Genomic DNA, 14,084 nt, shown 5'->3' on the forward strand with positions numbered 1-14,084 from the left:
GCCGCCGAGGGGCCGGGGCCGCCCGGGGCCGCCAATCCCGGGAGCTGAGCCCGCCCCGGGCCCGCCCCCGCCGGTGACAGCCGGGCCGGGGGCTGCCGGAGCCGGCCGGGGCAGCGGGACCCGCCGGCCGCAGCACCGGAGCGATATCCCCCCCTCCAGCCCCGCCCCGTGCCGTGCCGGCGAACACAGCCCCGGGCCGGGCTGATGTGCGGGAACAATCCCCCCGCAGGCACCCGGACCCGGGCAGGCTGCACCTCCCCGAAGGTTTAAACACTATAAAAGGCAGCGCTCCCTGCTCTCGAACAGAAACACAGCACCGAGAAGGAGGAATACAGTCTTGAAAAAAAAAATGCAAAACCCAAACACAAATGGAATAAATAGGAAACGTGCTTCCAGATTTAGCGTCTCAAAATACAGTGGGAAGTCTTGAATCATACTGCAACCATGCTGTGTGAAGTAGGAATGCGCACTCTGTTTCCATTAGAAAATTTTAAAGAGATTCCATGGGAAGTTATTTTAGGTAAAAGCTGTCAGCATAACTCTTTAAGATGAGGCAAGAGAGAACTTAAATGAAAAGCAGCAGTTGCACATGAAATGAGAACAACTCATAGAAAACTCAACAATAGAGAAGGAAGAAGAATGGGATGTGGAGACTAAGGACACCCAGATCCTTCCCTTGACTTCCATGGCTGCAGGGAAGGGTCATGTCTTCCCCATTTCAAGGACAGGCAAATTATCAGACCTGAAACTCTTCTGAATACAGGACGGGATAAGCTTGGCAGGGTGATGGCTGCATAACTGAAGGGCACTGCCCTGCCTGGGAACAAATCTGATGCCACAATACCAACTTTTCAAATTCTTGTAGTCATCACAGCATTTATCTTGGCATTTCTTCCACCTTTTCATTCAAAACATCCTTCATAACAAAACAAGGAGGAACTTTCAAGGCCTGGCAATCCAAGGCACAAACATTTTAAAACCGCATTAGCTCACCCTGAGCTCACTTTCAGCCATTGATTCAAAGCATCAGAAAAAAATGAATCAGGTAATTGTCAGCAAATTTCCTTGTTTTCAAATGCTAGAAAGCCACAGACCATTAGAGACTCTGCACTACAATTAAAGGCACCAACAAGTCAATCAGCCTTTCATGAGTTGTTTTATAGTCTGCCACAGTGTTTTAAAACTAATGAAGACTGAAAGGACTGCAGTCAAATGCTCTTTGATCCTGTTGAACGGTCATTAAAAAAGTTACATGTGGGCACTTTGTCCCAATACTGGAAAATGTCAGTCTGGAGAAGGCCAGGATGAAATTCAGAGAAAGGGACTTGTCTTCCAAGGGCCTGGCACTGCCAACACCTATGGGAGTTGAAATGCAAAGTCAGAAAGCAGGCTCTAGCCAGCGTCCTCTATCCAGAGAGCTCCACAGTACAAAGACTTGGCTTAACAACTATATATTACCCCAGTAAGCTGTTAAGTATTTTAACAAAGCCAAGTTCAAATGTAACTGAAAACTAACATCAGTCAACATCAAAGAAGTGGTAGAAAGACAAAAAAAAAGCCTATATTGAAAGGAAAGTACTCACATATGGAATCGGCAGCTCTACAAGCCCTTCCTAGACAATTATTAAAATAGATCTCAAATTTTGAGCCAAAATGTTCCATCTGGAATTCACAAACCCAAAGTACAGACTATCAATGGGTATCATGGGTATCCCCATGTAAAAATCTTTTCACTGAGGCTTCCCACAAAAGAACTGTGACAGTGACTTTAGGTGCCTTGCTTTAAAGAGAGACAAAAAACTCCTCTGCACTTAATAAAATTAAAGACTAGATGCTTTTGATAGTCTGCTTCCCCATTGTCCTAGATGGCTTTGAAAGGCAAAGCTTTCATGCCACCTTTGCTCAGAGAGCTAATCTAGCTTGTAACTAAGGTCTCCAACTGAAGTCAGGGTTTCTCAGAAGGGGTGTGGCTGTCCTGACTTTCACAAGCACAAAGAGACAGCACAAAATTAAGGGGGTTGCAAAATATGACACAAAATTCTGGAAGAAAAACAACAAGAAAGGTGTAAATAACAGCAAACAAATCATGAGAAAAAGTTTGCCATTAGATCTCTCACCTTGGCCCTCGGGACAGACATGGTTAAACTCAAATCTTCATTAAAATGGTAGAAAATTTGTGTGAATGTAAATCTATCACTCCATTTCTTCTTTCAACTTCATTATAGCAACCACTGAAGTAACAATGTAACGTCCATTTTATGCAGTTCAACTCCAAGCAAGCCAAATATGCATCCCAGTGATGCCAATCATTTGTGAATCCTATCCTGATTAAACACTCATTGCTAGACAACAAAATTAGGGGTAATCATTACATGAAAGACATCCCAATTTAGTACAGAAGACAAAGTGTCTCAATCCCATATTTGGAAAGTAATTTACACTTGTGCATATATAAAACACACAAGACTACAAAAGCATGCAGAAGAGCTATAACTCAGCAATGACATAAAGGAAATAACATTCATGAACTTATAAAGTAAGGTGTGTGATCAGATTTTCCAAGATATTCAACCACCTAAAGACATCAGTAGGTACTTAATGAACTTTGGGAAAAAAGCAGATGTGAAGCTTTGCTACGTAACTTATAAGCAAAACACTTTTAAAGTTGTTTTGAAATGAAATCAAAGCAGTTTGCAGGTAGACAAATTTCAGAAAACACCTTCATACCCCAGGGTAAACATCACAATTCCTTTGAATATGCACTGTGCACAACACCACTACAGCATTTCATATGTTAGCTTGAAAAGGCAAAATAAAATAAAACAAGAAAAACCACCCCAAAATGAAAACCAACGTTTTCCACATTCATACAATTTATTACAAAACTTCAATGAAAAGTAGTGCTATGGTATATTTTAAAAAATCAGTACATGCCATTGCTCAGCTGACAGATAGAAATGCCTGTGACAAATTTTTGCCATCAATACTTGAGGCTTGAATCCAAACCTCCAGAGGCATCCACACAAGTTGTTGGTGTGTGGAGTGTTTATGGTGTGTTAAGGCACGGCGATTTAGGAAAGTCAGCTTTTTCCAATCACTGGTGAATCATCGGCGTTTCATACATTTTCTCATACATCACACAAATGCAAATCACCAGAGATGAGGCTTCAAAAGCAACAAAAGCACAGAGAAAGTTCTGAAAAAATGATACGATACATAATAACCTAAAATGGCAGGTGAAAGTTATAATACTGTGCAAACACACATACGTTTACTGTAAACAGGCCACAAAGTCTTAGTATTAACCACGAAACCGTTCAGAACAACCTAGCAGATAAATGATTAATTCCTTAAACCCACCACAATGACTAGTCCAAACAGTGTACTCTTGGCAGTTTCTGAATAAAAAGGTATAGGAAGGATAATAAAACCACATTGGTAAGTATGAAGACAGTGTTACCAAAAGAATCAAAAAGATACACGATAAGTTGAATAACATTGAGTATATAAAACAAGCAGTTTTACAACACGATCTTCAGACTTTGTGTTTGTTTTAACGCAGGTCTTGGTCTGTGGCATCCAGCTTTTGCATTTGAACTTTACCACTCGGGCAAAGAAAAGAGAGCACCCATCCACTTAGAGAACCGTATGCTGCTGGGAACAAAAGTGGAAAACAGAGCATTAGAAAGGACAAACTCTCAGCACTGCCAGAGCCCCTCTGAGCAAAGCAGCATAATCCAGGGAATAGGGAGTTTCAGTTCCTGCAGCACAGGGACCTGCCTTACAACTAGATCAGCTGAGCAGTTTGGTCCCAAATATTTATCACAAATGTCCAATAAGAGCTTATAAATGAGAACTTATTTTTAGCTACATAGTTTCTTGGGCACCCATACCCCCCTCAGCCTACAAGAACACAAGGAGAGCTTTACAGCTCCTCTCAACAGTCCTGCACACAGCACATCGACCTTGGCCTGTTTTGTGAAGCATTATTGCTGCTGAGGGAAACAAACCACTCAGCTAAACAGGGCTAGCAGGAGGCAGCAAGCTCAACATCATGCACCAACACTGCTAAGGAAAAACAGGAAAGCAGAAATTTTTTCAAGCATTCATACAGCAGTGTTCCCGTGGCTGAAAAAAAAGGGATATTGGTCTGTAATTTCGAAAATAACTATCAGTTTTGGATATTTCTACAGTTACTTGCCAATCAAAAAGGTTGCTACAAAGAAAGCGGAATCCCAGCTTTCCCTGAAAGTTGGATCCTGCTTAAGAAATTGTGTCAGATGTGGAACTCAGGGGAAACACCTCAATTTCTCCAGTCCCAAAAATACCCATTCCTGACAGAAAAAGCTAGCTTAATCTAAATGCTCATCTGGATAGAAAAAATAGAAATATCCTAGAAAACACTGTTCTGCCATCTTACTTGTAAAATACACTGTAACATTCATCCAGACTACAGTGGGGATAAGGAGCAACGTGCTTTGCTCTTTGCCATTCTCACTGTGAGTGTTCTGTTCAATACACAATTCCTTGTCATTTTAAAGAGCCCATCACTTCTAATAACAACTAAAATAAGCAAGCCAGTAATAAGGCTTTAAAGCCAGAATCCATTGCTAAGCAAATTCAATATTCAAATTCAAAATCAACCTGTTGTGCTACACTGTTACTTCGAGTTTGAAAGAGAAACTCTGTTTCTGACACTGCCTGCCCAACTCTAATCTGTTACAGAAGATATCTCAAGAAAAAACTGTAACTCATGTTTCAAACTCACAAAAAGACTGGAATTTCCAATAACTTCTAAGCCCAGCTGTGCCTTGATGTTAGCAGCATTAGCAACACCATACCCACATTTTATAAGCTCATAGAACACACTTGGGCAAAGGATGTTTGTGTACTTTCAACACGGATTCATTTCACTGCTCTTTCTTCCTCATCTCCTTGTAAGGCAGTATTTTATGATACAATTAGGTTGATACTATTCTTGACAAGTTTGACCTTCAGTTTTACTAGATCAACCTTACAGTCCCCCGTGCTCATTTCACCAACACAAAGAGCTAACAAATGCCTCCGTCTGCAGTGTGAATTCATACCACCACTGAACACAGAGGATATTTCTCCAGTGTGCCATTAAAACAAAACCCTCTCAGTAAGTAGCATAACTAGCAAGTACTACACACACCTGCACCCTGATCATGTGGTCACATAGCTCAGAATCCTGAATTTGTGAAGATTTTGAACACCCTGTAAAGGAAATGGGTTTGTCTCCCCCTCAGCTCTTCCAAGAACACCACTACAATGCAGGGCGACTTGACACCTCCGTTTTCATTTCTGAATTCCAAATGAGAGAAATTTGTTTGATAAGCAGCTACATTTTCTCACTCATCTCAATTGTTTTTCTTCAAACAGCACCCGTTTTATGTTATAACTACAGCCCTTTGAGTGTCCCATTGTCAGCAAGAACTCTGAGAAATGGCATTTTTCCAACAGGCAGAGGAGTACAGGATGACACCAGTGCTCTGCTGCAGGTTTTGACTCATTTTGTCACTGCACCCCATTTTGGTTTTCTGCTGTTTCAGTCACCCTCTGTTGACTTCACTGCTTCACATTTGTTCCATTTCCTTTGCTACTCTGTAGCGAGACCTCATACTTCCCCACAGCAAACATCATCAGCTCAGTTCACAGTAAGTTACAAAATCGGCCTTTGAACTGATTACCAGTGCTCATCAGTTAAATGTGTTAATAGGGGTCACAACCACAGAGTCACATCTACACACCAGCATCCAAGCTTCAAAACTATTAGAAATGTTCCTCTGTTTCTTTAGGAAAAAGTGGCCCTGACACATTTTTAGGTTCTCCATGTTACTATACAATTTCCAACAGCAGTCTGTTCCCTAAGGGTGAAAAAATTTGTGCCAGCACATCAATGCAGGGTTTGCTGAACAAATTCACAGTCAGAAGAGCTGAGGAGAACTGGACACTGCCAACACTCTCCTGGTCTAGTTTCCAGCTAGAGAAACATCCACTGGCAATGCCAGGCAGTTGTTCCAAATACTACAAATTTGCCCAAGCTTCAAATTCTCTAGGCTTTCAATTTCAGCTGCCAATAAACTACAACATCATCTCTACTTCCTCAAATGACATTTCTCATCAGATCAATCCAGCATTCAGCAGCATCATTTTAGAAGGCTGGTTGCTATGACAGTGCTTTGTGTTGTTCTGTTAAATGATGTCAATTCATTGGTAGAAAGAAGGATCTCTTTGGTGTGTTTAGCACTGTTCTTATCAAGAACCAGAACAGTGTTAATGTGCTCAGGAGGCTTTAAAATACTTGTGGAAATTACAAGCTATGCTAAAAGAATTTTCAACATCCTACAGATATTTTAAGTGCAAGATGCTTGGGTTTCTTTTTTGTCTAAACATATTTCCCTAAATATAACTACATTTCCAGATGGCTGTATTAGTGTTCCACAGCCTGGCTTCTGTTACTGATTTGTCCCAGTATGATCCTGAAACTGAGTGAAGACAGACAAACCAGATTTGTAAGAATAACAAGAGGAAAACAGATTGCAAAGAGATACACTTTGAGAAACAGAGAAGGAAAGGGAAGAAACATCCATCAATAACCATTTCACTAGGTACAATTATTCCAGCTTTTCATAATAATTGCTCATCTGAGATGGACAAGTTCAGAAACTAGATAGGCTATTGGAGTTACTGCAGGCTTGTTCCAAAAGCATTTCATATTTGAGCACCCACATAAAACAAAACCTGTTTCAGGTTTTGCTACCTTATCCTACCCTTCCATCTTTCTCTTCAATCTTTCATGTGAACTGTCAAATATAAGAACCAATAAGCTCCTACCCTTTATAGCAGTGTTTTGTGTTTTACAAGAAAAAAAAAATCCGAGGAACATTAGTAAGGTGAGTATATCAAAAGTCAGAGTAAAAAATTTGTTACTTCTTATTCTAAGAATAAGAAATGTCTTATTCTGGTGTCTAGCTATGCTCTCATTGCCTGTTCCACCTGCACTAGTTGCACACAGAAGCTATTAAACGTTTAGAGGAAAGAGACAAAAGTGTAGGTCAACACACCTTTGTCAGGGCTGCACTCAAAAGATCTTAATCACCACAATCTGTTCTCACAGGCTTTTGTCAGAAACTGCAGTTGGAAACAGGAAGGACCAGTGTGCCAAAACCATCTTCCTTTCTTACCTCTAACCCAGTCTCCCCCAGCATTCATCTTCATTCCCTTCTGGATTCTACTTCTCCACAGAAAGAAATCTGTTTGCTCTCTTTGGAAACTTTGAATGTATTCCCTGCATCTAATCTTTGCTTTTCTCACTCTCCTTATTCTTCTCTTATTCCAACCTTGAAAGTAAAGGAAACTGCTTGAAGTAAATTCTCCCTTTGCTCTTTCCACAGAACCTTTAAAGATGGCCCTATTCAAGCAAACCAGATCTTCCAGTCATCCCATCTGTGTAGCACTTTCTGGTAACACAGACTTGTCAGTTTTTTTGGCAAGGATTTGAGTTTAGCACTTTTTAATCATTATGCAATGCTCCTCCTAGAAAAATCCAAAGCACTCAGCAATCTCCTCTCCACCCTAAAATACAACTGAAATCAGAAGTAGGTATTTCAAATATTTGGATATTACCACATTTCATTACCCTACTGCTTATTCTCTTGCTCTTACCTATGAAGGTCTTCGACCATACCACACCCTACTTTTCCCAAAATACCTGAAAATATTTGTATATCTGTGCTTTATGTAGGGGAAAATATTTTAAGGGACTTTTGAAGGAAACACAAAAATTAGGTATGTATCCAGAATAAAAAAAGTGAAAATAACCATTGTTACATAAACTCTCTAAACTCTTTATAAAGTCACATATTTTTCTCACCACAAAGTAAGGGTGCAAAAGAGCAATGGGAGGAGAGACTGTGCTTTCAGTTGCACAGGTGATCCTTTAAAGTTCTTGTAAAACTAGAACCTGAGAGATGTTCAAGATAAACTGTGATCAAACAAAAAGATTAATACCAACTACATTTAAATTTGTTAGCACTTTGGTTCTGTTAACCACTGTGTTAATTACAAGTTTCCTGGTTTCTCTAGAAATAGTGATTTCAATAAAATATGGCAAAAAAATCTGATGGGAATGGTGGAAGTTGAGCTCATCACACACTCAGTATTTCAGCCCAATTAACTTGACCTCAAGATTTAGTTCAAATCACAAGATCATGGGAACACTCAGTTAAATCTGCAAAGTCTCCTGCCTAACACACAGAGTGGTCCAAGCTGCACTCCATATTAGCAGTGTGAGGTATCCACAGAACATTTCCCTTGCACAGACATGAGCATGCTCAGAACTCTGTTTACTGATGTAGCCATGGCTGCAAATTCAGCCTGGGACAAACCATGCTCCAGGTCCTTTTTATAAAGACTATATCCAGTACTGCCAGAAGCTGTGAAACACAGGGGATCTGGGGCCATTTCTGGCTAATCATTAGTGGGAATACTACATCCCATCAGTCCTCAGATACTGATTTCACAGCAAAGCCAGTATCTAGGAACTGAGGAAAGAATTCTGAATATACTTGTACCTCTTGCCATTCTCTGCTCTGCCAACAGCAACTGTGGACAAGGGCAGATTTATGGTGGTTTTTTCTTATTGAGTATCAGTTTGAAGGTGTCATGTGATTAAACTTGATTTCTAACTCCTACAAAGAACTGAGCTTCTTAGCAAAAAACAGTAACAATTGTTTACACTAAAAAAGGCTTTCCTACACCAAATAACCATTTCCACAAGTGGTAAGAATTTGGCCACATGACAACAAAGTCACAGTGAAAACTTGGAACCTTCAATTCAGACTATAGTATTTAACAGTGTTGAACAGGCTGCAAAATGACCAGCTCCTGGCTGGGGAATGAGAGCTTTCTGTCAGACACTGCTATCACATACACTGTGTGGTCAGCCACAAAATTATCCTCAGTGTTTGGATTTCCAACTCTGGGAGAACATCTCAGTATGGAAGTTGGAAGACATGATGTGAAGGCTCCTCTATCTGCAACAGTTGAAACTGTGACAGTAAAAAACCTGAGACGGAATTAATTATTTCCCCTAAAGTACTTCATTCAAAGATAACAGTGCACATACCAGTAAAACCATCAACTTCTGCTTAAGTGAGAATCCAGTGAATAAGTTTATTTCTTAATTATTTTTTTCTTTATTTTATGTAAACAGGAAGACTGAAAGTTCAAATAAAGGCAACAAAAAAACTCATTATTTTAGGCTTGGAATGTTGGCAGCTGACACAAGGTCATAAGGGATAATATAATCCATTTTATTCAAGCTTTACATTCCACAAGACCAGCAATCACAACTAGAGTATTAAACTGAAGTATTAAGCAACAAGACTCCTCATATCCTTCTATTTCTTGTTCTTGCATTTAAAAGAAAAATTCTACCAGAAGAAAGAATGAGTATGTGCTAAAGGGATTTTCTTCTTCACTCACTCTGATCTCCCCTAATACATCACACATATCATTAAGGAAGTCTGTATTCAGTATACCTGACCAAAATTCTGTCTGGCTCTTTGAGAAAACTGTTAAAAACTCAGCAGCCTATACACCCCAAAACACTAACTTTTGTTTACATATCAAATTAACTCTCTCAGCAGCTTGTGCTAACAGAAACAAAGCCTGATGATCCAAAAGTAAGGCACTGAAGGATGTACAGGTCTTAAAAACAGCTGGAAGGTAACACTGACATACATCTTTTCTAGTCTACTCATGACACCACTTTTTTTTCCTGTTAAGTACAGTAAACACAAGCCCAAAGGGCAAAATTAACAATAATCATTGACAAAATCTTATGTAAGAGGTGAAAACAAGTCAGAAAACAATACCTGATTCATCCAGATATTAAGCACCTTAGTCATCACCAGGCTTCATCCTCATCTGGGCTTGCATCTGGGCAATCATCTCCTGCATGCGGCGCAGCTGCAACAGAAAGACACCCAAAAGTGTTTACAACGATTTCATGAGAAGCCCAAAAATCCAGGAAACCTAAAAACTTTTTTTCTATGGTAGAACACAGATCCTTTTTTCCTCCTCACAAACTGGACATGTTCAGTAATTCACATAACTGAATACTTTGGTTTTCTCCATCTCATATTCTTCAGTTCAGTACATCTGACTTTCCCAAAAGATTTGTAAGAATACTTATAATGAAAATGAAGCAACCTTTTGAAGCCAGCTATGCTTGCAGACCTGTAAATCAACATTTAACCCATAATCAGGAAATGTCCTTTAGGTATGCACAGAGCTACACCTCAAGTGAGCTCACCTAGAGTGAGCTGAAGCAGCTTGGTTCTGATACAGGTGCTCAAAGCATAAGATCATGCAGGAACACTCATCCTGTGACTACCAGAGAATTCTGCAAATTTTTAGCAGAAGTAACAGCCAAACAAGAAAACAAGATTTAAAAACCATTTCAAAAGAGAAATAGAAAGATGTTTATAAAATCTGGAAAGCCAGACTAAACATATTAAGCACCAATGTTTTTTATATCTAAACAATTACTTTTCCTGGAAATAACTGTTTTCTTAAGGCATTTTCTTATAACACTTAAAAGTTGGTTTCCATCTCATAAAAGGCCACTTAAATATAATACTTTGTTGCTGGTTGTTTTTTCCAAAAAAATAATATTAACCCAAACAAACATTCCTAAGACAGAAGAAAGAAAACAAATATGGATTTTCAAAGTATATATGCAAATACCTCTAATTTGCTTTACAAATGACTGGGTACTTCCTTCCAAATGCAGGTGGGGAAGCTCCACTCACAGAACTACAAGAGCCTCATTTTACAAAATGGGAAGGAAATGGGCTGCTATTTCCATGAACATTGAGTCCACCTCAAACCAGAGATCACGTAAAAATCTGAGGCTTGTATAACAAGTTCTCTTTTTTTTTTAATTATGTAGAGAATTGTTTTCATTCATTTTCAGGAGGAAACTAGCTGAAAAAGCACTCTGTCTAAACAATTATATTCTGTTTTCATCCAGTCAACCACATTAACTACTGTGATACTCATTACTCCACCAGGTTCAGTACACAAGAACCTGAGACAAATGCTTGAATGCATGCATGTGGTGTTGAGCTGTTGTTTTGTTTTGTTTAAAGAAACCCCATCAAACAAAGAAACAACACAGAACAAGAAAAACTAACTGCAGGTGCCTACATTACTTCTTCTTGCCTGCTCTCAGATAGAGATTCAGGAAATAGTAAGGAACAGAAGATTAAAGAGTAAAAAGGATTGCAGCACAGCCAGCAGTACCAGAGCTTGCCTAAAACTCGCTGGCTTATGCACTTATCCTCTTGCTGCAGCAGCACAGGGCTCAGGAGAGGGGAGTTCAGGTTCCTGTGACTGCTGCAGAGATGCCCTCTGATAAAAGGGGATTCACACAGGAACAGCATGAGATACAGCTAAGTCTGTGAGGATTATTATAAACCCATCTACATCTTTCTGCTAAGTACTTATAACAAAAAGCTGCTGATCAAGAAGATGTCATAACATTGCAGGAAGAAGGAAAAAAAAAAAGGCAGAAAGTTCCCAAGATGAGTGCTGCCTTGATTTCATGAGACAAGAAAAACCAAAAGTTTCAAAGATCAACTTGTAAAAATGTAAGACACCTGGTCTTTTGAACTGCCTCTCTGCAGATTTACCATCAGAATAAAAGTAGCTTTTTGGAAGCTCTCCTACTTGAGCTTTCCCAAGAGTACTCCAAGCTGAGCCATGAAACATTCCCAAAATAGAAACCATTCAGTAATCACACGGGGAGATGCTGCTGCACACGTAGAATGGTGACTGCTCAAATGCAGAATTCTGCTAATAGCTAACATCATCTTTTAAGACTTAAATACAGCACTGAGCATTGCATTTTCTTAACTTTATCTGATAAAAATAGGCCCACAGCACAAAATAAATCAAATGCTGCATATGACACAAATATAAGGTAGCACAAAAGCCCCAGGAAACCTACTCTGCTCTAATGTTAAGACTGTAAAAGATTTTCCTTTTCCATCCTCATGTGGTGTTTTTGAGACCTACTGGTGAAGTCTCAGTCTTAGGCAAGGAATGGCAAGTTTCTGAAGCTATTTTAGAATAATTCAGTAGAAAAGCTTTCAGGCACAAGGCATGTGAAAAAAACTAGGCACAATGTTGTAAGATTTTAAAAAGGGAATCAAGCTCAAGTGTAAGTGCCAGTCTCTTCAACAATTCTTTGAGTAGAGGACAGGATACAAGAGCTGCTCTTCTACACTACACTACAAATCAAAACCAGCTCATGTTCACCTCACTGGACCTACTAAATAGACAGAAAAAACCCTCTGCTCTTAATAAAGAAGAATGTAGAAGAATCACACCAAAGACTGAAATTGCTGTCATGTCAACATCTGTGTTCCCTTTGCTGTTGGGGACTGCAAGCATCAAGGGCAGAAAGTGATTTTGATCTTGCTGTGCAGTGAGCCCTTCTCACTGGAGGAGCACCATTGATATATTTGTGTTCATCCCCTAAAGAACGGATGCTACAACATGACAGCATAGGGCCAATGCACATCATGAAAAGGAAGCTGGGAAACAATGTTTGGAAATCTGTTAAAACAAATAATTCCTGTGAATTCTCAGATAACAAAAGGCAAAAGAATAAACGTAACCTTGGTATAAATGCCCCTTAGTTTACTTATGTCAGGTCTACAATTCAGTTCAAACGACCATGTAACTACTGCAGCAAACCAGAAAGGAAACAAACATTTAAAATGAGAGTTAAGGTTACAGAGTTAAAAGTGAACCATACATCTCATTAATAGCTTCCACACCCTTAACAGGAACCACATAGACACAGCTCTGTTGTACCTACAGAATTTCACCACAATACCAACAAATACTATTGCTGTTTAAACAACATCAGCAGCTTCTCAGTGACCCACATGCAGGTATCACAGGAGAGATATTAAGAAACACACAGTATTTACCTCCCACTGGTATGTTTCCCCTCTACCAAATCTGTTTATTTCTATCCATGCCTTTACATAAGAAAGGCATAAATGAAGAGGCTGCAAGAATAGGGCAAGATGGAAAACTGCAGACAGTGAATTTTTCTAGTGAATGTTACCATAAGAGTTCTTTTGATTAAAAATACTTCCAATACCAAAGAACAAAAATAATTTTGTCAACTGAAGACAAGAAAAATACTCGTGATAAACTGGAAATGGGGCTATCATTGAGATAAATGTCTTCCACGGGACATATTGACAAAGAGCAGAAGTCACTCTGGCCACAGCCATTGCAGTATATGAGCAGCTTCAAAAAACAGCTAAAAACGACCAAAAAAAAGCAATTACCAAAAACAAAGTTTTTCATTATAATTCCTCAGGGACTCCCATTGCTAATTGGGGTTTTTTCTTCAAAAGTTCTCCAGGACTAAGACTGCACACTTCATAGACTGAAGCATTCTGTCCCCTGCACTGGGCAGTAACATCCCACAAATAAATTAAACTTCAGACTTGTTTTTATTTCCCTCAGGTCTGCAGGTCTTCATCAGCAGTCATGCTGTCTCTTCCTATAAAAGTTTGTCATTTATCTTTCAAGACACTGCTTTCCCAGACCCCAGCAGCAGCAGTTACCTGCACACACGGGTGCCATCCTCACTCCCCACAAGGCCACTGCAGCCCCCAGGCCTGGCACCCCAGTGCTGCTCCCCCTCCTGACTCCCACACTACCCCAGGGCTCTTTATCTCATCTGCCAAAGGGTTACAGACGTTCAGAATGTGGAAGGACAGAGAGAAAACAAGTTCAACATTGTGTCCATTCTACTACATACAGCCCACTGCTGACCAGCCCCACTGAAAACACAAGTGCAGAGAGATTTGCCCGAAGTCTCAGGGCAGCTCGCTAGAGAAATCCAGAGGAGTTTATGCCATGTTTTCATGTAACCACAGCCCTAATATTTTTCTGGAAGTACTACCTCTCAAAACCTTGAAAGGTTTTTATTAACAAGACATCTTCAGAGTAGGAAAAATATGGCA

At 39.7% G+C, this 14,084-nt stretch overlaps 1 protein-coding gene across 8 annotated transcripts in view; it reads right to left on the minus strand.

Moving 5' to 3' along the window:
• Positions 1-2,855: 2,855 nt before the first annotated feature.
• The window catches only part of LOC106864846 (septin-2), a 35,366-nt gene continuing 24,137 nt past the window's right edge, over positions 2,856-14,084 (minus strand). For 4 of the 8 annotated variants that reach the window (XM_088175941.1, XM_088175940.1, XM_014894545.2 and 1 more), the window contains 2 exons: positions 9,903-9,996; positions 2,856-3,651 (listed from right to left, as the gene is read on the minus strand). In XM_088175941.1, coding sequence (XP_088032067.1) covers positions 9,928-9,996 — 69 coding nt within the window. In that variant the 3' untranslated portion in view covers positions 2,856-3,651; positions 9,903-9,927. Of the gene's footprint in view, positions 3,655-9,902; positions 9,997-14,084 lie in introns of all 8 variants that reach the window. The other 4 variants (XM_088175943.1, XM_088175944.1, XM_014894546.2 and 1 more) reach the window with 1 other exon arrangement.

The sequence above is a fragment of the Sturnus vulgaris genome, chromosome 19 (genome assembly GCF_052056855.1).
Source record: "Sturnus vulgaris isolate bStuVul1 chromosome 19, bStuVul1.hap1, whole genome shotgun sequence".
NCBI classification, from domain to species: Eukaryota; Metazoa; Chordata; class Aves; order Passeriformes; family Sturnidae; genus Sturnus; species Sturnus vulgaris.